Raw genomic sequence first — 26,935 nt, 5'->3', positions numbered from 1 at the left:
CTGAGCAATTTCACCTGTTTTGTGCTCTGAACTTGATGTAAGAAGCAGAAAGAAACTGTGCTACCCCTTTCCAATGCTGACAGTCTTACCCCATGCTTTCTCCTGCAACAGTTAGGAGCTGTTTTCCCTCTGGTCTTTTTATCTCATCACACCAAAAGCAGGGACAGGCCTGGAAACAAGATTGCAGCCACCAGCTTCATTCATAAATCCGGCTGAATCCTTGGCACAGCAAAGTGAGCTATTGTGGTCATTTCTCACAGTTTACCACCTTGTAGCCAGAACGTATTGTTTTTATTGCTATTGTGAGAACAAGAGCAGGGAAAAAATAATCTTGAGCTTCCCTTCCCCTCCCCACTCCAAATCAAATATAATGGGAAAAAAAAAACAGGCGGATGTCAGATTCTCAAGGGTTGCTGTTTTTTTTTGAGCTATCTACAGGAGCTCTGTCTGGTGCTGCAGGTTTCTGAGTCTGAATTTTATCAATGGGTTGTGTTGGGTGCATTTTAAAGGACAGCAGGTGTTAGAACAATGAACCCAGGCAGCCTTTACATCTGGGCTACAAAAGCCATCTCAGTGTTTACAAGAAACAGGATAATCAAGAAAACATCCTGCCACAGGCACCTAAAAACTACAGCCCCTTGTTATTCATTTTTCTCTCACACTGTACAGTTTATTTATAGCTCGAGAAGTTGAACCAGGAGAAGGAAAAAAAGTTTCACACTCATTTCCATACAGACGTGACGCACGAGCAACGTGAAAGGGACTGGCCACCAGGCACTCTGCTCGCATTGCTCCTTAAGCTCTAGGTAGGGTATTAACCCTTGAGCTCTTGCCATGACTAATGAATTAGCTGGGTATAAGTTGGTTTTGCTTCATTCATACAGCCGTATCAGTTGCACCTCTCTTGCTAACTCATTCTGGGGCACTCCAGATGGAAATTCAGTCATCATGTACTGAATATAATGTCCCTAGAGCTTCAACACAAAGAGATGGGCAATTATGGGGGAGGGATCGTGGAAATTGCTCATCCATCTTAGCCTTCAGTGCTTATGTTTTGATCTTTACGGCCAGCAGAGTGCAAGAGGCTCCTCGAGAGCTGACTGCTTAGAGGGGACATAGAGGGTCCTCCCAGTACACCCTCTGGAGGAATTTCCTTCCCTCCATAGGTGGTTCTGGCTGCCCAGCCTTCAGGGTTAGAAATGTGAATGCACGATGTATCACACACACCTTCAGAACCAAAGGTTGCAATCAAATTTCAGCTGCTGATGGACTGTGGCTACCTACAAAAACCACAGTTCTCAGCCGAAATTATATTCCCCTTCTTCTTTCTCAGTGCAACCAGTTCCAATGAAGTGGCTTTTAGTAAAAGTTTTTAGTAAAAGCTGTTATACTATTTTTTTTAATTCAAATTAGAAATTAGTTTTCATTCAAGATGCACCAAAATGAAACCTCTACAACATTGCTCCCCATCAGCAATAACATGGGAAGCTCCAAGGTATTTCTCCATTCCACATTAATGTTTCATGGCTCGGGTCACCCTTATATCCAGCAAAATTAAGTATTCCATCTGCTTATACCCCTCCTCCCCTTCTACCCTCCCTGCTTTAAGAGTTTCACTTCTGGAAGCCTTCAGAAAAACATGCTAGCTAGAGCCCCCCCCCAGAAACCCAGAGAAAAGAGAACTGAGCTGCCCGGCCTCCCAAGGAGTTTGACTTCCTTACTTTTGAGATGAATCAAAGTGGATTAACTCAACAGGTGCTTTACTGGGGAGTGGGAGGGAAAACAAAACAAAACACAATGGAACAACAGCCTACGTGCACAAATACCAGATGAATGCGTCTGCTGGGTGAGGAACTGCTAAAGCAGATGGCTAATATCCACTTCTCCTTTAGGCCCATGTCACTGGCTTTAAAGACATCAAGTCCCAGAGCCCAAACACCTCCCCCATCAATCAGACTGAGTGTCTGGAAGTGGATCTTGCTGATCCAGATGTGACCCCTGAAAGGCTGAGATGCCTCCTCTGCCCCTTGATCATGGTGTCCTCCCTGGTCATCCTCTGAAACACCAGCTCCCCAGCTGGACTGCAAAGGCACCTCAGTCATATGCACAATTTCTTGCCCTAGATGAGAGATTTTCCATCAGTCTCTCTGTTTTATGCATTGAGCCAAGTCCACCACCCTGTAAATCCATGGCAGTAGCTCACTGCAGATATATATAATTACTTAATTCCCCCAACTGGGTAAAACAGCTATTTTTTCCCCTGAACAGGAAGACCATCAAATAGCAAACAGCACGGCTATGAACTGACCAGCATCTTCGACCCTTTTCCCCCTCCTTCCATTGAAAGCAAGCAGCCTTTTACTGCTGCGAGCTCTCACTAACCCAGGGCTTTCCGGGAGGCCGGTCACACCGAATCTCCTGCCTATTTAAGACAGCATGAGGCACGCTGACTCAGGTCAACTACAATCCCATGGACAATAACTGCAATTGAAAGGAACAGATAATGGCTCATGCAATTGAAAGGAACAGATAGATAGTGGCTCTTCCTCCTTATTTGTTAAAACCATGAGAATTTTTGAAGTTTTCTGTGATGAATGTGCGGACATAGCTAGTGTTAGAAGTCAAACTTTTTGACGTTTTTCCATTGGAATCATACATTTGTTTTTGGCTTTGGAAAACATTTCAGAACATGGGCTTGAGCTTTTCTCCCTTGGTGGCAAAAACAATGAGAAAAGGAAAGGTATGCTAAAAATTAGGGGAGGAGAATAAAGCTAGAGATGCAAAACAAACTGAAATGACCACAAGCAGCAGACCCAACATATTTTCAGTTGTCCTTGCTAGTGTTTTCAAAACATTCGGAAGTCATTGCCTTCCGACTCCCGTTTCTGCTCTTCAGAAGGCCTGTACAACAGGCACGCTTTTCCTTCCTACAGGGGAACAGATAGACTTATAGCCACTCTCACCTCTCCGTAAGTTTTGAACAGAGGCCACCCCATAACCATGGATATTCACCACGATTACTTCACAGACCCAAGAACAAGCAAAATTAAGAGACAGTGATGTAGAGCGTTAATATCCAACAGATACTTTGGCTCAAAATAAACTAAACGTTATACACCAAATAAATGACTGGGGGGAAAAAAAATGAAAGCATACAAGATATTCTGAGCTCTCTCAATAGGGTTGTGAAAATTTTCCATCAGATAGAAAACCACAGAAAATGCTTTGGACAGAATGGGAAAAAAACTAGGTTGACAGCTGCATTGGCAACCATTCTCCAAGAGTGGGCTCAACCCCATTTGCCTCCTTTCATTTTGACAAGGGTGAGAAACAAATAAGAGCAGCAGATTTTGGCTTTGTAGGTTCTTATTTAACCTTTACATCAGAGAGAAATGTATACATTATTTTAAATTGCTGGCTGTTGAGTCTGTGTAGTGTGTGAACGGTTAGAGGATCTGTATATCTTAAAAAGAATTGAAATGGGCCTGTCCGGAAGTGCCATTTCACATTTGAGGCTGAATACGTCTTCACATTACACAACCAAAAGAAATGCTACTTATTTCCAATATTTGCTTTCCAGAATAATATAGAGGTGACCTTTGGCCTCCTAAGTGATTAAAGCTTGACACAGGGTTTGCATTAATTTATTAAAAACTTGCTAGGTGAAGCCAAATGTTAAAGTCAACTAGTTTTCTAAAACCTCTGCTAACAAATTACTTGGATAATCGCCAGAAGCCTGAATCCAATCCCTTTTTCTATTTCTTTCTCGCCAAAAAACATCTGGTGTATGTTAATTGTCAATCTGTATTGACTGCAAGATTTATTCTGGTCGGCGGCTTTACGAACAGCATCGCAGATAATTAGAAGGCTGAATGCTGATGAACAATTGTCAATACCAAAAAAAATCAATATGCTACCAGATGCTTCCTAATGATAGAGAGTTGACACTATTTGAACTGGCTCTTTTGAAAGCTTTAATTTTATTGAACAACATTTATTTCACGAGAGATGATTTGGGGTTTTACTTTTTAACAAAGAGAGAAGTGGAGTGTGGCATGGCATTTAATATCTGGCTGAGATTTAAAACGCACTCTCCTTATGAAGTATGACATTTTATACCTGAAACCACAGGAACATTTCCCACATTTAAGTGATAGAGGAAAATTCTTCAAATTAGATTTGAACTTTATACCTTCTAATTCTGCTCCAGTCCTCCTCCTCCACATACCATGCTCGGGCCTGATGAACATGCTGGTGCTATATCAAAGTCTAATAGACCTGACTACCGACAAATCCCCTTCACTTAGCCTTGAAGTAAGCAGCAAACCTCCTGTAGATCATGGTAGTTAACGTTAACTGGCAAATAGCTCAGAGACTCATCACACGACAAAATGAACTGGTCAGCGCAGCCCTACTGGCAGCGCCATTCCTCCCCAATATCAGAGCACGCAAGGATGTGAGCTAGAAGTCAGCTCTGAAGCCATAATGCAGTCCTAAATCCCCAAGCCTGCAGTGAAGAGCCGCCCAGAGCTCCTTTACGCACGTTAATCCAAGCTTAAAGGGAAACCAAACATCTATCTGCAAGGAAGCCTAGAGCAACAGCTTGCCAAGCTCGTCTGAAAGAGCTCCTACTTCTCCCTGCCCTGAACACACAAGTTTGCCACGCAACTGGATTGCAACCAGGTCCCCATTTGGGCACTTTCTTTGCAACCCCAGCTTCATCCAGCTCATTTTCAGCATGCGGAGAGGCCCCTTCAAGGACTGCTCACATTGTCGAGAGATGCCCCTTAGACCTGACGCGATCCCACGCTGTACTGCAGGCTGAACAAACGCAATACCCACACTGCTACTTGGGGTTACGTACAGATAAATGCTGCCACAACGTCGAGAAAACCTTGCAAGTCTCCCATCCCAAAGGAAAGAATGAATTTGGCCAAAGAGCCTTCCCACCCCTCACGCTGCTGGGTCTATTCCAAACGCTGACTGACACCACCTCCCTGAAATATTTCATGCACCGAAACTTTTCATGCCGTGCCCCAAGTCCCCACGGCAAAGCGAGCAGCAGGACTCCCAAGCTGGGGCCCAAAGCCTCCAATCGTCCGTTCTGCATGCTGGAGAAAGCCCTGACCCAGCCTTTGCACACTCTTTGGGGCAGCAATGCACAAAACAGCACTCCTCCCTCAGTACTGTGCCTTGGGGCACAATCCAGACCTTTGTAAGTGCTTTGAAATATGAGTTGCAAAGGCATAACATTTTTTCTATTATGTTCCTCGCTTTACTTTAAGCCCCCACTCAATAAGAGACAGGTGCACTAAGCTCTTTGCCAGGGACCTGAATTTAGAGGAACAAGGCCCTCCAGTTTTAAAAGTTATCCTCCTGTAAGCTCACTAGTCGCCTATTAAGCTTGTAATAAAAGGCTTTTTTTGAAAAATGATGGCACCTAGTTTCTAAGGCAGCAGAATTTTTAAGCTCATATTTGCAAGAGCCTAAGGAATTACTGACGCCAAAAGGAATGCGCTGTAGAAAACCCATCACCCATTCCTGCTGGATAGATTAAATAACATGGCTTTATTTTTTAACGCAGCGTGATCGGGACAAGAAGTCACTATCGATGCTATACAAGAATATACAACGTGTGGAAAAACAACTACAAATCCCTTTAATTTCTGGTTGTAGTGAGAAGTATCAGCCTGCTGCCTGTAGGAATTGTCGGAGACGCGTGATCCGGGACTGGAAAGACTGAGACACTTCACAGTATCGACTGACTGTCAATGGTCTGCTGGACTTCAATTACAATTTGGTGTGTGCCTAGATCTTTTCTGCAGAAATGGATCAGAGAGTAGGACCTCCTCTGCCCCAAAAGGCTCACAACCCACACAACATGAAGGAAGCTCAGAAAGAGGCACAGAACTTGAAAGAGGGCTGTGGTAGCTCCAGGGGGAGAGACTGGATGGGAGATGAAGGAAGGAAAAGGAGAAGAAAGCTGGAGAAGGGGGTGGAAAGCAGCTGAGACAGACCCCAGGCAGAGATGCAGCCACAGCAGAAAATACAACACCAGGCAATCATTTCAGGATGAACAGCCCAGGCAAAGCTGCACCATTTCACTTCAAATCTTTACTTGAAAGCACAAGGATTCAACAAGAAACCTAAAGCAAAACAGAATATCTCACACTCCCCAGTTTCTCTCATCATAACCTTGTATTTTCTTAGCCTAAACCAATTACTCAATCATACACTACTCTCATTTCGGCTACAAAGCAGGCTCCTTTCCCATGACAACAATATCAACTCCACGCATTTCATAATTGATTTTACTGCATGACTTTCCTCAGCAAAGTGATTCACTCTTTTCAAGTTCCCTACCAGTTGATGAAAATGAAAAGCCCCTGAACTTCTGCACAGACTTGTGCACATCACTTTTTGAGGCTCAATTTCCCATTCTTAAAAGGAAGATGTTTGGTTTCCTCCAACTTTTTTTTTTTTTTTTTTTTTTTTTGGTGGGAGGGGAAGAGGGGGAACAAAATGAGCAATGAGCATTACTTCATCTTTTATGCTGCTTTCAGCAGAAAAAAGATCATCCTTGCACTGAGGTGCTAAGGGGCAAAGAATTCACATTAACATAGTATCAACACCACAGTGGTTGCCTTTCATATCAGACAAACCTTACTTCCACTGTGTGGCTCACAAAAAGGAAGATCTTTTTTTCATGCATCGTGAACTATACACAGGCTTCCTCACTTGAGGCACCGTCTTTGCCATCCACATCGTTATGAGCAATCTTGTCACTCCCATTTCAACTGATTCAGAAAGCTTCTTGCTTTTTAGTCTCAGGCACACACGATGGGTTTCTTAGCTATTATTTTAGAAGCTATTTTTGAGTGGCACGTTGTAGAGTAAAAGACTCACAGTAATTTGCTATTAGGACTGACTCTTGAATTTATTTATTGAAACACAAGTGTCAATTCCCCTTCTCTTGGTGATCTGGGAACTGAGCAAAAGAATGAAAGGTATCTTGAGGTGGATGAGAAAATGTGCATTGCTCGGGGGTTACAGCCAAATTGGTCCTTAAAACCACACACACTTACAGAAACAGTATCACTGGGACTCTGCAGGTAAAACCCTTGGCTGAAAAAATAGCTCAGATGGAAGTGCTGGCCAGATGCCCGCAGTAACGGAAATAAAAATGTGAGGTTCCCATTCAGACTGTGGAGTTACCTTGGTTAAGGTATTCAGTGAGAGCAAAATGCAAACAAGTTACCAATGTAGAAAATCCCCTGACCTGCAGGTGGGTGAGAATTAGAAGACATTGAAAGGAACTAGGCAGATGCCTGATGGAAACAGAACCAGCATGAAGTGGCGCTTTCAGATTAACACTGCTAATTACAAGTGGATTTTCACCGTCCTCCGACCAAAAGAAAAGGAACAGGAACTCAGTTCACATAGCACCAAGCCACCAGTCCAACAGGACACCAATGAAGTCAGGAGACTGGCATAGCCATCACACGGCCTGAAAAATAATATGTCTTACATGATTTTTATTATGGTCTTGGTTCTTCAAGGCTTACATTTTCAAACTTTTCTCCAAAACCATGGGGGCTAGGAACTGTATTTTGAAAACGCTATAGCCAAGATTCTCACCTAATTATACAAGCCAGGACTTTGAGAGAAAAAAAAAAAAAAAAAGAAGAAAAAAAGAAAAAAAAAAAAGGCAAAGGAACACAGACACCCAGAGATTTATGGCAAAAAATGTGATCACTGGCAAACGCTCATTGTCCCAAGCTTCTCTCTTTTTTCCTTCCCCACCCGCTCTGTGGAGGAGTGCATTTTTTCCCCAGAATGATGTGCTGTAATCCTGTCTTGCTGGCTTTTATTTTTCCCCTTTTAAAGGAGGCAGCCTTTAATGTTCTGTAATGGATGCTTCTCGTGCTGTATACACGCAATAAATTAAAACGGGATTATTTTTAAAGACTCCAGCTTCACCACCATGTAAGTGGCTTGCCGGGCTGCCAAGGAGCCATTGTTTACAAGGAAAGGAAGCAGCTGTGCAACCCTCGCTGCCAGCCTCCGACAAAAGCAGGGCTCCAAAATTACGGGTGTGATTTTACAGGCCGCGCTGCAACACGCCGCTGAGTCCCCTCTGGCTGACCGGGGGAGACAACAAGGAAAAAAATAAAGCCAGAAAAAAAACGAGCAAATTTTGCTACGCGTGCCTGCGTGCCAAACGTCACCAAGCGTGTGCTCGCTTAACAGATCCATGCCTGCAGATGTGCTCGATGAACAGCGCTGGGATGAAACTGAAGGAAATAAAAACATGAGACAGATTTCCACCTGCTATGAGGGGGATATATAAATATATATCCCATATATATTTATATATATATGTATGGGTTGCCGCCCCGTCCGTTCCTAGGGCTTGCCCGCCCCCATCTCCGTGACAACGGCGACGCGGCGCGTCCCGGCGCCGGGGGCTCGGTGCCCGGTCCCGGTCCCAGCCCCGTCCCGGTGCCTGGTGCTCGGTACCGGCCCCATCCCGGTGCCCGCTGCCCTCGGCATGTCGCAGGCGTGAGTAGCGCCGGGGGGGACCGGGCCGAGCCTGGAGGCGGCTGGGGAGGGGGGGGGGTAACGCCCGGAGCTGGCATGGGGCTGCACGGGAGCTGCACGGCTTGGGTAGAAAACACCCAAAATTGAGACCGAGCGCCCCAAAATCGAGAGCGAGCCCTTTGGAGAGCGCTGGGCTCAGCCCCACAAAGCCTCAATTCACCAACAGAAATATTATCCATACCCCAATACGACCCATCCCGACTTAGGTCCTCTCCTCCTCACCAAACACGCTTTTTCCTCCCTTACAGACCAAAGTTTGCACATATGTTTTTTTTTTTTTTCTTTTCTCTCTCTTTTTTTTTTTTTCCTCCGTAATGAACTCCTCATGCTTTCAGCACAACGCAAAGCCTCACAAGTTTATTTGCAATAGCCAGACACCGATGATGGCATCGCATCAAAATGTCTGCAAGGAGCCCTGCCCGCTCCTCCAGCAATACCACCCATAGAAAACCCGACCCTTATGTTTAGGAAACCTTCCTCCCAGACCCCTCTCTGTGTCAGGTGAGACCCCGGAGGCTTTAAAACACCCCTCCACCTCCAAACTGGAGCAGCTCCACCTTCATCCTTCCCTGCCTCAGCCTCTAGCCGCTGTCTCATCTGCCCTCGAAAGCCCAGACGCCACTTCTTTTCCAGCCAACTTACTTTTCCCAGCTCAGAAGAAGGGTGAGCTGAGAGGAACAGGGAAAAACACCCACAAGGGTGCTGCAGAGCGTCCAGGGGCTCTGTCCCAGCACCCAGAGCCAGCCTCCAGCTGCTGCAGGTTTGGGGAAGGCTCAATTTGGTTGCTGGCTGACCTGGTGCAGCCCCTGGCTTGTAACGCAATAATTGTGCCTCGCACTGGCACCATAACTTTGTTAGGGGAGGTTTATAAAATCATAAATGGGTATCTAAACTGTGTGGTTTAAAACAAGCTGCAAAAGTAGCGTTTGACCTCTTCACGGGAGAGTTCTCAGAATCGGTTGTTCCTGCTGTCTGAAATACAGCCCGCTCCTACTTGGGCTCAATTAACACAGAAGGAATTAAACTGAGTGTAGCTGAAGAACTGTTGTGCTTCCACAGTTTGGTTTAACTCAGTTTAATATTAATAGAGAGAGTGCCCTTTACTTTTCCTGCTGCATTGCCAGCCCTACACAGTAAATCCATATAAACATGATATGCATCGCTACACCACAAGACAAAAATATATATACACTCCTGTTCCCAAACGAGGTAGTGATACTGTAATAAGGGTCTCCAGTTTGACATTGAAGCTGCTTGGCTCACTTACTGCAATCACGCTGTAGCTCTGCACATTTACAGCTAAGCAAATTCAGCCCTTCGTAAACACGAGTCTGAATATGCACCAGTTCACCAAGTGCTGCATCTGGAGAGCTGGATTTAAGCAGCAGACTAGATCGTTTTGTTTCATGTATTCTGCGTCTCACTAGACCAAGTTTTTGGGGTAGTTCATGCTCCCCAGCAATTAGATGCTGGTCATTACATGAGAATCATAGCATCCCTTTGAAAAAAAAAAAAAAAAAAAAAAAAAAAAGAAGAATCAAAAATTCTTCCAATCACTCCGGAAAATGAAAAGTACTAAATTCTTAGCTAAATATACATAGGCTTAATTTCATTATTTTTAAGTGGTTGAGGCTGATAATGCTGGTATGTCAGTATGAGTATTCACTACTCACAACTTTGTGCATCCCAGCACAGAGCTGAACAGTAATCAACGCTGCTAGTTAAGAAACAGGAAAGTGCTTTCGTTTTGCCCTAGGTTATGTTATTTTGCAAGGAATGGCTGCCTAAGCTACCATGTCACATGGAAGCCAGCCTCCATCCTGCAAGGAGGCAGGCACATCAGCAAGCCACAGCTGAGTTTGTAACACAGATTTTTCAATACTGTACAGTCACATCCTGTGTCCTGTATAGAAAAGCTGCACAGCACATAGCTTTTTTTTTTTTCTCTCCTCAAGTTTGAGGTAAACGGCTGCTTTTCAGACATCTGGAAAAACAGCTGCTACGCACAGAGAGAAATCACACACGCCTCGTGCAGCCAGTTGGACGTGCCAGAGTTACTAAGTGCGCACGCAGGGCAGCTGCCCCGCATGCACTGCATCTCCAAGCAGTGGGATTGGCAGCACTGCAGCGCAGCATCGTGCTGCACACAGCCTACTTGATGAGGGTTTCAGCATTTTTCATCCATGTAAGTGCTGACAATCTTCAAGGCCCTGTGGTTTTCACAGAGGTGTGTTCTGCAGCTGGTGGAAGCATGTTGTTCCCTGCTGCAGTAAGCTTTGTGTCTTTTTTTGGGTTGTAGGCAGGACACTCAAAGCGCTCAGCTACATCCCTGTGGGGCCGATAAGCTCCAGCAGCCAGCCAAAAGAAAAGTTGGCGTGTCCAGACACGCTCGACATTTTCTAAGGACAGTTGGTAGCGCTCACAAGAAAGCACGCCCATTACATTTGCTGTGAGGTTGATTAAGAGGTGCTCCATGTATCCCACTTCCTCAAGTGCTCAAGCCCCAGCATTTGCATACAGATGTACATTTTGTTCCAGACATTGAGCAGGAGATTTGCGTAGATGTTATTGCATTTGTTTTCCTGCTGTGTTTCCTCCTCTTTTATGAATTTGCTTACCAATTACTTGACCTGTAGGATCTTGACCGGTAATTTCTTAACTCACCCTTACAGCCCCAGTCCAGACATGTTCAGAGCCGAGTCTTGGCACTGCTGCCATTTGTACCAGGTTTTAATCAGCTGCAAGACATTTGCCGCTGCCACCAAGGAGCTTTAAACAATCCAAAAGCTTTAAAACTTAATCTCGTATCACAAGCAGAACTTACATAAAGTCAATGGTTAAATATTAATCTAAGACAAGATCTCTAGCGTTTCCCCTTCTGCTTCTGACAAAAGCGACCAAAGGAGAGCTGTATATTTTATGTTACATCCCCAAAGCTCAGTTAAAGAAAATGAAGGTTGCAAAACCAAGCACTGAAAACGTAAGAAAATGTCAGAGTGACTTCTCCTCCCCTTCTCTCCCCCTGTGTTACGTGGCTGCACTGTGATGTAGTTCCATATTTTGTGATCATGTCCTGCCTTCTTCCCGTGAGGCCCAAGCCTCACGCAATGATTGGGCTGTTGTTGAATGTTTCTTTTTATCCTCTCATCCAGCACGTGGCCCCAGGCCATATTCTTCAAATTCCATCCAAACACCACAATTATTAGCTCCCTCCTGGGCATTCTTATCATGTTCTCGCCAGTACATCTCCCAGACATTCACAGATTCGTCTTCACCCCTTTCTCCACCCCTGGCGAGCATCAGTGTCATCCTCCTTGTATTAACATAGGAAAACAGAGACAGAATCAGAATGATCACAACCAAGACTCGAGGCTGCATCTCTCCCGTGCCTCCCTTAATGAGCAGGTAGGGAAAGACCTCGTGTGTTACTCATACCTTTCCTCCTTCGGGAAAAAGCATTGTCAGCAGATCTATCCCAGCAGCACTCGTGCCAGAAAGCAGCTGAAAGACGAGGCTACAGTCTTCAAGAAACTGAGCAGGCAGCATGAAGTTTAAATGAGCAAAAGCCTGACAACAGTAGAGAGGCACTCAGAGCGTTTGTCCTTCGTGCATGCAACTGGAGGTGGTTTCCTATTACGATAGGAAGACTTCCTATTATGTTTATGCTACAAAAATCTTTTATCCCCTCATCACATCATTGTTTGAGTACCAAAGACTGGAACTGGAGATGACAGAAGTGCAGAGCTGTTCATGCTGCGTATGTTTTCTTCCCCACTCGCAACTGAAGCCTGTTGAGGTTTATCCTTCAGTTTCCTCAAACACTTCAAACTGTAAAACATCGCAGCTAGAGCGAAGAGGGAAGTCATCTAGCAGCCTTGCGTTAGCCACCAGCTAAACAGTTTGGCATAATTACAAGGCTATTGTTATACTAGGAACAAGGCAGGCAGGCCTGACCGAGTGGCGAGCCCACACTGCTCCAGACCATAAGCTAAAGGCTTTTAAAGCAGGAACTGATTCAGACAATGTTTAAGGCCATTTCTTTCTCCTCCTTACAGTCCCCGCTGATCTGTTTCTGTCCTATAATAAGTTTAGCCCAGCAATCACTACGCAATGCTCGAGCAGCCTGTTGTGAGGGAACAGGTACTCTGCTGACGTGAATAATCCAGCAGCCAGCCCCAGCCTGGTGATTTTTCAGAAGAGAAAAGCAAGGCAGCAGCTTTTTTGCAAGCCCCTCTTCCTCTCGGGGCCTCGCTTTTTCCTCCAACCTTTGTCTCCTATTCCTTTATTTTCACAAACGCTGCAGGGCAGGGTTTCCCTGCCTCCTGTTTGCCCAGGGCTTAGCACAATGGCTGACCTGTCAAGCACCCAGAGGAGACCCGAGGACCCTGCGCACGCTTCCTTGTCGCTCAGCCCACACCCCGGTTGCCTGCAGCCCTGCACGGACACCGTGACTCCGCGTACAGCCTCTGCTGCCTTGGTTCACACCGTATATTTTGCAACACACACCACAACACTCGTAACCAGACAAGGGAGTTTCTACACTAGGTGGCTAAAGAGAGCCACACCAGTTCAGAGCGCAGTTTTCACTTCCACCTCTTCACATCAGAAAATGCTGTGCATTTCCACGATTGGAGTGTGGGAGCTTGAGGTACTTCTGCCCTCAGAGGACACCCCAGAAAAGCCAGGCATCAAGACAGCCTGGGTTCATCAGACTGTGTATGAATCCAGCCTGGCGTAGCTTGGAGCACAAACTGTGCCACAGCCTGGAAGAGCAGAAAGCGTTCCCTTTGGCTGCCAAATAAAAGAGACAATTTGGAAGAAAAAAAAAAGAAAAGAAACAAAAGCAACCCCACTGATGCCAGATTCCACTCCTGGCTCAAGAGTGGTCTGAGGGACAGTTTGCATGCTCAGCACAAATCCTTCCAAGAAGGGTGTGCTTAAGTCTCAAAGCCAGTTCAACACAAGTAGGCAGGCTAATCTCAGCTGTACTGAAAACCAACAGATTTCTCTAAGTGTAAGAAGAGATGGGTCAAACAAACATGTAAAGCTAAAAGGCCCTGGATTATTAAAAACTGAGGCAATGTGTGACCTGGCAGGATTTTAATCGTCCCCTTATAACTTCAGCAGAAAATCATGTGTCTAAATTTCACTCAAAATAAGCAGATCAGGAGCAATAAAATGAAGTTGAAGCTGGAAGTCACGCGATGGCAAAAGAGTCTTCTTACACACTTGTACTAGGCTCTGCTTCCACTTCGTGGGAGTGAACAGAAGGGATGCTGGTGAGGAGGCAAGCCCTGACCTTCCCTCCCCACTGTAAGCTGCCAGAAATTGCTCTGGGGGCTCTGGAGTTAAGTCACTTAATGTGTTTTTTCCCCTCGTCCCATTACAGAGTTGCTTATTTTTCCCATAGCACTCCTATTTGTAGTTGCTATGACAATTAATTTGCAGCATCATTTATACACAGACTGTCTGCAGAGATCAAGAAACCGACTTCCTTCTTTCCCAGGTTTTAATAAGCTTATGCCTCGAGAAGGGAAATTACATTCAGTCCTGCAGCTTACCAGCACTAGCAGGCTAGTCGGATGCTCTAATCCATCTCTGGTGCAATATCGTCCTCAGGCACGTGTGTAGCTCACAACCCGGCCATTACAGAGTGGGAACGAACCTACCAGACAAACCAGCATCAGTAAATAAGGAGCACTTGAGGCTGTCCTACATTCCCCCTTCAGCACGTGGAAGCAATTGGAGGGAGTTTGCAGCTTAACACAGAGGGACACTGAGCAAATTGGGAAAAATCCAAATAGGATTCAGGGTTGCATGCTGTCTGATTAAGAGGCAAGGAGGGTCAGTGCCATCGCTTGCTTTTAACACAGCATCTTGAGGACGTGCATTGCTTCCCCTGAACACATTAGTCCCTAAGCAGAGGGTGACTGTGTTCAGGGGCAGTGAGATGCACACTCTCTGTGGTCACTCCTTCCCCAAACCTAAACAACTCCTCAAGAGCCAAGTCCTCCAGCAAGGGCTATAAACACCAACCACATCTTATCCTTCAAACTACCCAGAAGGGCTCTTATCTGGACACTAGGAAACTCCCAAATAATTATTTAAATCCAGATTTGGGGAAAGGAAGCAAATAGCAATGCGCATGTCCTCTAGTTTATAAATCAAGGGGATCCCAAGAGACACTCAAATCGTCCTTCTGCTGACACTGCCCAGCTATCAAGTGCCTGCAATTCCCAGCCACACAGCTCACAACCCCAAAAGCTCTAGGGACAGAGATGTTGGGCACCCTTCCTGCAGCAGGCAGCCACCAGCCTCCCACAGCTGGAAATTCAGGGGGTCCACCGCAGTGCTTCATTTCTGAGCCTGACCCCTCTTCTGCCCTCACTTACGCAGGACATCAGTGCTGCAAGAGCTCCAACCATACCATAATATCCATAATCTTAGCATTAGACCCACAGCAACGTGTTTGCAATCATCCCAGTGCCGATCTGATAAACTAATACTTTATGGAAACAATTACATCCCGTTTGCACAGCCTTACATTAACGTACTCCGAAGGATTAGAGCGCTTCTTCCCTCTCTGCCCTAAAAAAAGTCATTCAAAATAGAAAAAGAAACTGGATATTAGCTGGCTCAGCAGGGGGAATCACTTGACATTCCTCAGTTAGAGGAGAGAGAAAGAGTTTTTCTGTAAACCAGAGGGGATGATTGTGGAGCTAGTTCATGTTTGGGTATATTCTGGTGTCTTCATGCAGTAACCTGTGCTGGAAACGCTCTAGCCCAAAGACACCACCCTTCATAAATCAGCCATATAGCTGCAGGAATAGCCCACAGACTTCCCTGAAGATTTATAATCTCCCCACTATCAAATCATCCATAGGTAGGCAAGAGCTAAGTGAGTACAATACCACGTTGTTCCCTTCTGCGCTGACAATCTCATCGGTTTATGTTCTTCCGTGGGCTGGCTTCGGAGTAAGTGCACAAAAATCCCATTGATCAGCTGGCCAAACCACCAGGTCAAACCTAAGGGCCTTGTTTAGGGCCATCTTTGTCCCCTTTGCTGGTTTTATTTTGTTTATCTCCTGCACCTGGGTTAATTACTGCAATTGAGTGATTCAGCTCGTGTAATGGGATGTAAATGAGGGAGGAAAAAAGGAAGGGGAAAGACCTGGGTGGGCTGCAGAGGCAGTAGGAAAAGCAAGTCCAGCTGCATCCTGCAGACACCCAGGTCAGCTGAAAAGCATAATAATATGCACTTAAAAAGTTAATGGAGCACATTGAATGGCAGAGTTTAGATTGTTAGGGGGTTCGGGTGAGTGCTGGGGTGAGTCTCAGCAGCCCTGGCAGCATCCTGCTGGGATGGGGCTGGGGCAGCGTCCTGCCACCTGGTAGTCTCTGGCTGTGGTCAGCCTGTATCCGATACCAGAAGTGACAAGGGCAGCTGACAGAGCTCCTGCCTAGGTGTTTATTATCAAGCACAAGCAAAGTTAGCAGTGACCCGGCTCTCTTTTCAGAATTAATACCCAAGCACACCCTCGGTGCTGCATGGATCAGAAAGAAGCCTGCTCTGAAAGTTGTTCAGTGGAGGCGGAGCGGTTTGTTGTGCTCACCTTTCTTGGCAGGGTTGACAAGCCTGCTGTTTGGGCTCTTCTCTGAGCAAGTCATTGCCCAGCGTTCATTTCTTTATTCAGCATTGGTCTACCTTACTGTGCAAAGCCACTGACAGCCCGCCCAGCAAAGCTCAGCCTCTCAGCCTATTCATACCATAAAGTGCAGAAGTCCCTGAGTAAAAAGCATTATGGCTTCTGGAAATGAAGCTGGCCTTAGGTGACATCTTCCATGTCACAGAGCTCCCTGGCCACTGGAGCAGACACATAGCAATTGCTTGAAGTGCAACAACTGCTTCCACAGAAAATAAGTTAATTCTTCTCCCTTCACTTCTGAAATAGCACACACAGCCACAGTGTAGCATTGGCACCGACACAGTCCTCACCCTAAAATTAACTCAGAGCAACCATTTCAGAAAGGCAGGAAGGCAGCACACCCTTTAGCAACATCAAGTAGTCCTCATCCCAAATGTGGAGAGACCTAAAATAGAATTTTCCCTATTCTAAGGACTTAGGGAGAGACACCTTTTCTATGAAATCATCCTCTCACTTAGCACAGTTGAATGAAACTCACTGACTGCCCTATCAGGGTCGTAGCTTAAAGTAGATGGTAAGGATGAAGTCAAAAAGTTTTTAATATTTGAAGTTTCACTAATAAAACAACATTTTAAGATGCCTATTTGTAAAACAAACAAAAAGAGTAATTTTGCTAGTGATTTTGAAAATTAACTGCAGTTAAAATCTCCTTGGAAATACAATGGCTTGCATTTCCAAACTTCCTTTTTGGAGAAACCCATGCTTGTAGAGTCCTGATATCATTGCGTGCTGGCTCTTGCTGCTATGTCAGGCTAAGACAGTCTCCTTTTTTCAATCAGCACTTACAACAAGATATGGACAGATGCCCAGAAAGACCTCGACATCCAGCTCCAGATGGAGAGAGAACAGTTCCTCCAGCCAGAGAAGGACCGCGTGAAAGTGTTCAAGATGTTAGCTTCTTCCTACATCAAATACATGCGCATCTTCCGCAACTTGGAGGAGGCGCATGACGGACTTGTTCACCAGCAGAAACGGGCAGCGATCCGGCAAGTGCTGGATGGCGTGATTGGCCGCATCCTGGAGATGAAGAAGGAGATGGTGGCACTGGAAAACTCTGAGTTTCATTACATCGATAACATCCTAGAAGATCTAAAGCTTCTCCCGGTAGGTCTACCTCTGTATTGAGCAATTCCACAGGAACTCTGCCTACCCTGTATTTGAAGGAGAGTCTCATTGACTCGCTGTCTATGAAGTTGCACCGAGTGATTTAGCTTCTTGGATGTTCAGTAGTGTACAGTAATCAGTAATTATGGCATGGTTATTAAGGATCAGAGTGCATTCAGTCTGTGATGAACTTTATGTACTGGAGCAAGATTTTAAGTTGATCTGCCTGATCAGTATGTTGTATTTGTGCTTATCAGTAGCAGCACAGGCTCTGGAGGTCTTGCTCTTGCACATATCCTAACATGAAGTCATATTAGCTTAGACAGCTTCAGCGTGAACAACAAAAATGACTCTACCTGATTTTACAGTGGCATTAGACAGAAAAGGACAATTGATAACTAAGGTACAGCCTGTTTCAGTCTGCCCTTTGCTTCACTCTGAAGCAGCCTGGTCCCAGGCCTCTTCCAGAAGCTACAGGTAGTGCTAAAAGTTGCATAATTTGTCCCAGTACTTCGTAGTACAATGGACTTTTAAAATGAGTACTAGAATGAGAGATCTGAAACCAGGCTCTTACTGTAAAGGAGGCAGGAGCTGGGAGCATCTTCAACATCCATGGTTCAGGACTGCCCGAGCTAGAAGCAGCCCCGACATACAGCCTGCTAAACCAGATGAGTCTGACAATAAGGCACAGTCTGGAAGTTGGGCTTTAAAAGCAGGATGAAAAACGAGCTGCTAAAAGATAGCTACTTCTCTCGCAGACAGCTCCACCTATTGTCAAATTTAGGTACCGCTGGTAACAGCTTTGCTGAAGAAAAAAGTCGAAACTTAAGTTACTGCAGTTTTCTGGATCTCAGCTATAACACGAGATAAATTGCCTAATATCATTAGGGAATTATTTCGAGATTTGCAGACGTATTACTGTTTGCAATTGCATGTGTATTTCATTCCACAAATTTAGGAAGTAATTGCCAAGAATTTCAACCAACTATTTACCTTCTCTTTTAATCATAACAGAGAATTATTTTAAACTATGAGAAGGCATAGTGGGGATACAAACACACCTCTGGGGAAACTGATCCTTCAAATCACATTTTGAAATCGCTATGGATTGCTGTTTTCATGACTTATCAGTAAATCCACCTGCAGGAAGAAGTTGGCAAGTCTGAAAAGTAATGCTTCACATCTAGTAAAAAACAAGCATAAATTCAAATTCCTGAGCCACACCTTAAACTGAAGAAGGCCTGAAATAGCTTCCTACTACAAAAATAGAAAAAAAGCCCTGAAGAATTTTTGGACTTTTTCAAAAAACACATTGTTTTCCACAATAGATAGAAATACGGACCTGATTAAATTTTCTTATAATCACATATTCCTGGTTCCAAAACAAAATCATTGGCCAGAACTTGAAAAATAACTTAAAATTCTTAAAGAACACTTCCAGAAAGGCTGTCTCTAGTTCTTTCTTTCAGCATATTATTATGGGCTAAAAACCAGCATGGTTATCAGCAGAGAGCAGAACAGAGATGCTAACTCTCATTTCATACCTCATGGCTGATGTTGCAGAGTGCTTCCTCTACTTTTTGCTGCATTACTGAGGCCAGCTGGGGTGAAGTTTCATCTTTCTCTAGTTCTGTGTCTCGTGTTTTTTTATGGTTGCCTTCCAACACTCAGTGACTCCATTTATTAGGGTAATTGTAAAGGTATTTGGATACACAAATCCCATGTGGAGCTGGGAGTGGCTAGAAAGCTGTCAATTTGACTTGAGGATAAACATTGCAAGCCTAACCTTTCAGTGTTGGGCCCCAAAAAGAGATTATTAAGAAGAGCAGTCTCTACTCCCCACCTCTGCCAGCCCCAGTGTTATGGCTTTGATCTCATCTTTCCAGTCAGTAAAAGTCACAGTCCAGAATTACTGGTGATTAAAGCCCAGGTTAGACACTAGAGATACTCATCAACCCTGCACTGACTGCCTTGCACTGCTACCTGGCAGTGTAACAGCTGTCCCATCCTATGTGGGGGCGTCCAGACAAACCACTTGATTTCTCGTACCTAAAGCCAGATGGATTTTTAATCCCTTCCTAGAGCAATTTGCACTCTTAACGTACAATATATAATCATTTCCATCAACAGTTGAAATGCTAGAAAATGCAAACAGGGACCTTAACAAGATAAATATTTAGAAACTTCAGCAGACCAGACCTCTGCATTGATAAAATCAATAGAGATAAGCACAATCCTACTTGGAGGCTTTCTTGTGCTACCATAATAGGGATGCCCAGTCCTGCACAGTGTGCAGAGGTGGTTATTAGTAATGAAATGGGTAAGTTGGCAGTTTGCAGGAGCTGTTTTCATTGCCCATAACCTTCCTGGCAAACTCTTGCTCTAGAAATTGGAAAGCCATCGAGTTTGCAAGCAGCACATTTACCCTGTGCCCAGGAGCTTTCACTGTCCTTCGCAATCAGCACGGTTCTCCTGCTTTTGCTCACTGTATCTGTCCACAGCAGATTGAGGCTGCAGAGGATCAAGTCAGAGGTCTGCCCTGAGCAGGTCAAAGCCCACCAGTTCCCCCAGAAGACAGTGCAGAGATCAGTGGTAGTGCAACATCAAGTCTTGTACCTGTCAATCTCTCTGGGCAAAAGGACCCGGGGACATTATTATGGAACTTGATTTTGCAACTCCTGTTGAGTAGTAGCGTGGCAGGATAACTGCCTGTTTCCCCTCATCCCTTCTTCTGTCCTTCAGGGTGAATCATTTGCTTCAGATGTCTGGATGTTCCTGAAATACTGCGTGGGGAAAACGGCACCAGTATGAACCAGACCTATTAAATATAGGTCTTGCCCTCCATCCCCAAAGAACTATACTTGGCAGTAACTATTTCTGAAGAATTGTCTCCAGCCTTCAATACAATACAAAGATCAGGTGATGCTGCTCTGCAGCATCTTAGTGTCTAGGGTGTTTTTTGTCTACCTGCCTGTCTGTCACTTCTTTCATTTCTCAACTGTGAAATTCTACAGGAGCCAAATTGGCAGAAAAGTGAATCAGTTACATCTTTTTAATGATGGAAATGAATAGACAGCCACTTCTAATTGAGCCTGATGTTGAGAAGTGACTGAGATATCACAGTCACAGACAATGCAGAAATACCTGTAGACAAACAGAATTCTGTGCTTTGGTTCTTTGTAATGGTTCCAAAAAATGCAAGAGAACTGATCTATTTTTCATGTTGATTAAAAAAGAAGTGGGATGATCACACAGCCAGAGGTATTCAATTTAGTGGAAATCATGTTTAAATTACTGGCAACCATGCCAAATGTTTCAACAGTTTCATAATATAATTGAGCCATTATAAAAAGAAAGATTTCTGGGCTGCCATGGTTCAGAAACTGGGTTGATTTATTTGTTGTTGTTGAATTAGGTCTTAAGTAATTGCGAAGTAACAGCTCGGCAGCTGTTACAGAGGTCAAATTCCCTAACACTCCAAAAAAATTCAATAATCTCAGTCCAATTTAATTGCTTTGTAAAGGTGTTCAATTAATAAGTAATGTGATTTTAATGCAGTTCTAAAAAAGCATCTCATGACTATTTCTTCCCGTAGGAAGACATAGAAATACCTATCCCAAGGTATTTCATTAAAGAAAACCTGCAAGTCTTGCAGCAGAGAGAGAAAATGCTTGATGAGATTTTATGTGAAGCTGGATTGCAAACACAGGTAAGCTTCCCATGTATTTGCACAATAACATGCTTAACTTTTTTAGTTTATAGCCACACATGTCTGAGCACATAAGCCACTGAAGTGAAAAGTATTTTTATCGTAGTTCGGAAGTAAAAGTCTGCTTACAGATAAGACACACATAAAAAGTAACCTTAAATTTTCCTGTGTAGTAATACCCAGTCACATCTTGGGTCTAAGATTCAAGAAACGAGTCGACTCTGCTTTATGTGTGTGAGTGTCAGCGAAAGGGCAGTACGTTGGCCAAGTTTAGTAGGTGCTTTATTTACCTAGCTAACTCTCATCACATAATTCGTCCTACTGAAATCAAGTTGGGCTTAAGTTTTACTGAACCAGGATTCCTGGCTGGAACAGGCAAAACGCAGAGTTCAGGTCAGCGCAACTGTTAGTATTCAGTTGTTTATAACCTCTGAACAATGACTGCAGTCTCTTCTGTACAGCTATCGAGCTGCAGCTGCTAGGAGGAGTAGAAAATTGAGTTTTGGCAGAGCAAAAGTCATTACGGAGAAGTACATGAGTGCTCCAGTGAAGACTGTTCTGGATTTGATATACTTTTGACCTCTTGGAAATGGCGCACTGCCTGCAAGCAGTCCTCTAACCTCCTGAAATAAACAACTGTGCTTACAAGTCTGGCGACTGAGATTCATGGACTTTGTAGCTGTAAGAGACAGTCCTGATCAGGCCACTTAGTCAAACTGCTGCACTGCCCCAACCACTGAATTCTCCACAGTAATTGTGCCGTTGGGGGAAATCTGCCTCCCTGCTGCGTTACGTGGTAGTATTGATCCCACAGAGCAACCGAGGGAAGGTTCCCAGGGACAGAAGGAGACAGTCTGCAGAGGCAGAGAGCAGTCTCCCTGCTAGATTACTTTAATGGGCAGCTGCGGTCCCCCGGCCTCCGCAGTAAATTTCTGGGTATATTCTCTGCACTTTCTAATAGTCTAGTGTTGGTCTGTGGAAATCCTCTGTTTCAGCACATTACATCCTGGAGCCTTTTTGTTTCCCACAGTTGAGCTCTCATCCCTTTTCAGCATGACATCCATTACAGATGAGACTATCCTGTGTGCAGCCAGCTCACCTGGGAGCACCAGGCCCTGGCAGGACCCTTGCCAGGATGCCACAAGAGACACACAGGAATCAATAAACATGAATAAAACTATGTCCTATGAACACAGATTCAGTCCTGTGCCCAGTGCTATGCTTCCAGTTCAGTCACCGCTGTGATTTCTAGAGGGTTGTCAGCACTTACGCACGCATCATAGCAAGACACATACACTCAGGAAATCCTGCCTGCTGTGTAGCAGACAAATGTGCTCTTGAGTGTCCATGGCAGCCCCGTGACAAACAGTTTAGTGTACATCCAAAACTGTGGAGTTCATCAGAGGAGTCTGCTCTGCAGATCATTTCTCCTCCTGTGTATTTCCATTGCAGAAAGCCCTACTGAAAATGTGTATAGTGAGCTCCACACAGTATATATTGAAGCATTAGGTGTGAACTGTCTCCAACAGGGGGATTCATGTTAGGAAAGGACAACCATTCAGCCCTTCTATGGGGAACATGAGGCATTAACAAGAGTCCCCAGGAGTGAGAAGGGGGAGTCCTTCTCTCCAGCTGCCCTTTTCTGACTTGTTTTTTCCTGACCCTCTTCTACCCAGGCTGGGTTGACCATGCCTGTGCCGGTTCAAAACTTGTCCTTTCATTCAACAAAAGAGCTGGAGACCCAGCAGCACATCCAGAAACCCATCTCTTCAGAAATTAGGGGAAAAATAAAGGAAGACATTCCATAGCCTAAGGAATTTTCTTTAATAGGAGAAAGCCCCATGGTTCTTTATGCCTTTTTTTTTTTTTTTTCAAATGGATAAAGCTTAGCAATCTGCGTAAACTATATATATATCTATATATATATATATATAGAGCCAACCATGTTTCCCACTATAGCATCAGGAGTTTTTTGCTTCTCAGGGGTGCTCCCCAGGGCTGCAGCCTGTCTCCTCTCCATCTTCCATTGACTCTTTTGGCTCTGCCCAGCCTAACCATCTACCTACCTGGAGTGCTATAGAAACTTTATCAACATGTCAGGTTCACCTTCACCTTAAGGTCCTCAGAAAAACGTGTGTCTCAAGACAGCAAACTTCGAAGATACTGCAAAGTGGCATAAGAGAGGAGTCTCTGTTGTTTGTGACAGGGATGTTTTGTCTTAGAAAGTTTCCACAAAAGGTTAATTGATTGTCTCATTTGCTAACTCAGCTAGGCAATTAACAAAACACTCTGCTTTGTCATTTCATTTTTATCTGTGCCATTGAAGATACCTGTCAAGGCCATGACATTTGAAGAAGCCGTTAAAATGATCCAGGTCGCAGAGCGGGCTCGCCAGGGTCGTCGTCGAGCAGTATTCATGAAGCAAATGTACCTTGAAGAAAAGAGAAAAAGACAAACAAAACTTCAGGTACAGACTGGTCCAAACCCAGATGATGCTGCCACTCGCATTCAAAAGGTGAGATCTTTGATGTAACAACAGTTCTGGTAGAGGCAAGTGTTCTATTCAGAACAGCAGTAGGGAGAAACAGAGCTGGTAGGGTGGGAAGCATTCTGAATGGATTGCTCTGAGGGTGTTTAGCAAGGTGAAATATATCATTTAAACCGCTTTAAAAATGAGACAGAACCCTAGATGTGAGATCAATGCAAACAGTCCTGCACTGACAATACAGGATGACTTTATAACCTACATGTTGTTTTTCCATTCTGATTTTTATGACCTCAATTGCTCTTTCTGGCACCACCTTGAAATCCAGTGCCTTTTCCTGGGGTCTCTGGGGAAAGAGTTCATCCCATATCTTGAGAAAATGAGAATGGCTTATCACAACCAAATTCCAGAAAAAGTCCTTTCACATGAATAATTCAGATAAATATAATAATTCAGCCAAACGAGAACAGGAATTCAGTCTAAATCTTCAGTCTAAACATTTTTTGAATCCTAGTGCTGTTGTATTAGAAGATAGATACGCCAGTGTGAGGAGATAACAAACTTCAGAAATTCTTATAGAAAAATATAGCAGCTGGCAACCTGTTAAAGAGTAATAGTTTCAATTGTATATTGTGCCTTTCCTTCCTCTATTTGTTTTTTCCTGTGTCTGCCACAGTAAAGGAAGCTGTAACAAGGCCCATTTATCTCATTAGAGTTTTGTTTACAATTCAGGTTTGGCGTGGATATATCCAGCGCAAGAAAACAGAGAAAATGAGAGAAGAGGAAATGATATTTCTGGGGATGGTAAGTGATGCTGTCTAGAGAATATAAAATACCATAGTCTGTTTGTTCTTCAGACTTTTGTAATTTACCAGAAGACAATAAATTAATTTCTAAGATTCTTCCCATTTTAAAGGGGATCTCTAAGGAATACAGAACTAAGCAGAAATGATAAATGGCACGTAAGTAACCCAATTTGTCTTGAGCTGCATGCTCTTATGCTATATATACATAGTCTAATATATATGGCAGATGTGGACAGTTTAGAGTTTGCCCTAGGTTCTAGGGAATTTGATGCAGGCGTGACAGAGCAAGGGAATTTCATTAATCAGTTTTTAATTCAGAATGCCAGGACAGTTGACCTGCCTTATTCCTGAAGAATTAAAGCAGCAGTGTCTTCTCCTCACACCCTTTTGCAAGCCAATGTATATATATATATATATCTCAAGAGAAGGGGAAAGGGATATTAGAACTGCTATATCACTGTGTCAGTAAGTCCGCTTAGAAATAAAGAACCTAAAAATTCCTCACATCATACTGCAAAGGTATGGGGAAGTGAACACTTGTCTGTGGTCAGTTAGATTGTATGGGGTGAAAGGAAAATGAAAGCACCCCTATTGATAAGACAGACAGAGGAAGGAATCTCCCACAATCTGAGAAGGTGCATCTCCACCCACCAACATCTTGTGCACCAACACCAGCACCTAGCAAGTAAGTGAGAAGGAGAATAGACACCTTAGAGTTGGTATTTTCTTTGTCCCCCACCAATTCTTTGGGTGCCTCCATTAGACACTAGCAGGCGTCAAGCCTTGCAGCTCTCTTCAACTCCAACTACAGTAGGGTGTCCCTCACACCAAGTTCTTGTAATGCTGCTGCTTAGCACCTGCCTTACAGAAACATTCATCCCTGCTCTATATTTGGTAAGTGTATTTATTACCTCTGTTCTGTAGCTCTTAAATGATAATTTGAAAACTAATAATTTAATTTTGAATTAAAACATGCTTTCTGCTTCTCCCAGACAGTTCTGATGATTTTCTTAGCCAGCGATAGAATTACACTTAGCTAGGTTTTGGTTTTAAGAAAACCAATTGTACCTTTAGCAGACATCTGACAAACATGTATCATCAGCTAAGAATGACCTTCAAATCTTATCTTTAGGAAGTAACATGTACATTTATCTAAGTTTTAACCAAGTTAAACACAGATAAAATGTTGTGAATTGTTACCTTTAATATCTGCTAGTCATTAACAGTAAACACGGCCAGCACAGGTAACCAGAGTTTTGTGCGCTGATTCTGCCTCTGTTTAAGAAAAAGACAAAGATTTTAAGTTGTGCAGACCTAAAATGGTGAATATTTGGAATGTACTGAAAACAAATTATGAAACATACCTTTTGCAAAACAAGAGATCATTTCCTATCAAGTCCCATGACAATACTGTCTTAAAACTAGATCGTTAGGGAGGAAGTCTAAGTCTGGTATCAGTTATTGAAGGGTTCACAGCCAAGCACTCTTTCCATGGTGGCCAGCTGTAGGAGTAACTGATAACTGGGGTGTAAATAGCCATCTACTGTATTTTATGGGGAGGAAGATCTATATGATCATAGGGAAGAAGGGAATTAAAACCAAACACATGGAGTGAATTCATTTCCTGACCTCCATTTAGGAGCAAGAGAATTGATGTTTTCAATTCTGCACTCAGACTCATTACTCTTTATCAAGTATATAATCAAAGGATGTGGGAAAAAAATGGATACCTCTAAATAATAATAAAAAAAATCTGTTCATCTTTCCAATGTTTTTATATTCCCCCTTCATGTTTCGCTTGTACTTTTCATGCCACGCTCCCTTCCGTGGTCTCCCCAGGAAGTGAGTGGCAAGCAGGCATTGGTTCATGCTGACAGATAGGCAGTGAGCTCCAAAGGTCAAGTCTCTTTGATGTATGATCATGTCAGCCCCCTAAAAAATGACCACAGATCTTCATGTGTAAATATGTTGAATTTGCTTTTCTAATGCTGCACGACTTAGATAAATTAGAAGACCTAGCCATCCATTACTCCAAGTCCATCCCAAAGGAGACCTGGCTTTTACTGCAATAAATATAATTTCTCTTATAATTACAGCTATTTAAAAAAATGTAGATGTTGCTTTCATATAAAGAGTGCCTTACAAAAAGAGCTAGTCTGTTAGAAGTTCTGAATAATGGTTGTTGGAAAAACTCAGTCACGTTGGTCTAAAAATATGGAAATTTGTGCAACAAAGATAGTTCAGTCTTTTGCTTAATCCAATTTTATTTTCTTTACTGTCTACTTACTTCTGTAAAATTTATGTATGTTTTCTGGAATTCGATTCTCTTTCTTTTGCTTGATGACAGAGTAGAAGTCTATGTTCCGGAGATTTTTCTTGGCTCAAAAGTAAAGCCTCATTATTATTATTATTTATTAAAGCTTAATTGCAGAAACAGCATGATTCCCTCAGCACATGTTTTTCTAAATCTCCGATAAATCACAATTTGCAATACCAGTTTAATTTGTAAAGAGAAGCAACCCTC

General features: G+C 43.8%; 2 protein-coding genes across 5 annotated transcripts in view; one reads left to right on the top strand and one right to left on the bottom strand.

Annotated features, from left to right (window-relative positions):
- ACKR3 (atypical chemokine receptor 3) overlaps positions 1 to 26,935 on the bottom strand; it is a 139,937-nt gene that overhangs the window by 40,741 nt on the left and 72,261 nt on the right. The window contains exons 4-8 of one of the 4 annotated variants that reach the window (XR_011097758.1): positions 25,612 to 25,686; positions 23,451 to 23,551; positions 20,028 to 20,194; positions 14,163 to 14,266; positions 10,202 to 13,392 (exon numbers count right to left, since the gene is read on the bottom strand). The gene's annotated coding sequence lies outside the window, so the exon portion shown is untranslated. Of the gene's footprint in view, positions 1 to 10,201; positions 13,393 to 14,162; positions 14,267 to 17,187; positions 17,325 to 20,027; positions 20,195 to 23,450; positions 23,552 to 25,611; positions 25,687 to 26,935 lie in introns of those variants that run through there. The other 3 variants (XR_011097760.1, XR_011097757.1, XR_011097759.1) reach the window with 3 other exon arrangements.
- The window catches only part of IQCA1 (IQ motif containing with AAA domain 1), a 104,273-nt gene continuing 85,766 nt past the window's right edge, over positions 8,429 to 26,935 (top strand). The window contains exons 1-5 of the mRNA XM_068686275.1: positions 8,429 to 8,562; positions 17,087 to 17,411; positions 21,007 to 21,120; positions 23,447 to 23,635; positions 24,338 to 24,409. Coding sequence (XP_068542376.1) covers positions 8,552 to 8,562; positions 17,087 to 17,411; positions 21,007 to 21,120; positions 23,447 to 23,635; positions 24,338 to 24,409 — 711 coding nt within the window. The 5' untranslated portion in view covers positions 8,429 to 8,551. The remainder of the gene's footprint in view (positions 8,563 to 17,086; positions 17,412 to 21,006; positions 21,121 to 23,446; positions 23,636 to 24,337; positions 24,410 to 26,935) is intronic.

This window comes from Anas acuta, chromosome 6, assembly GCF_963932015.1.
Source record: "Anas acuta chromosome 6, bAnaAcu1.1, whole genome shotgun sequence".
Taxonomy (NCBI): Eukaryota; Metazoa; Chordata; class Aves; order Anseriformes; family Anatidae; genus Anas; species Anas acuta.
This window is presented reverse-complemented; position numbering and strand designations above follow the sequence as displayed.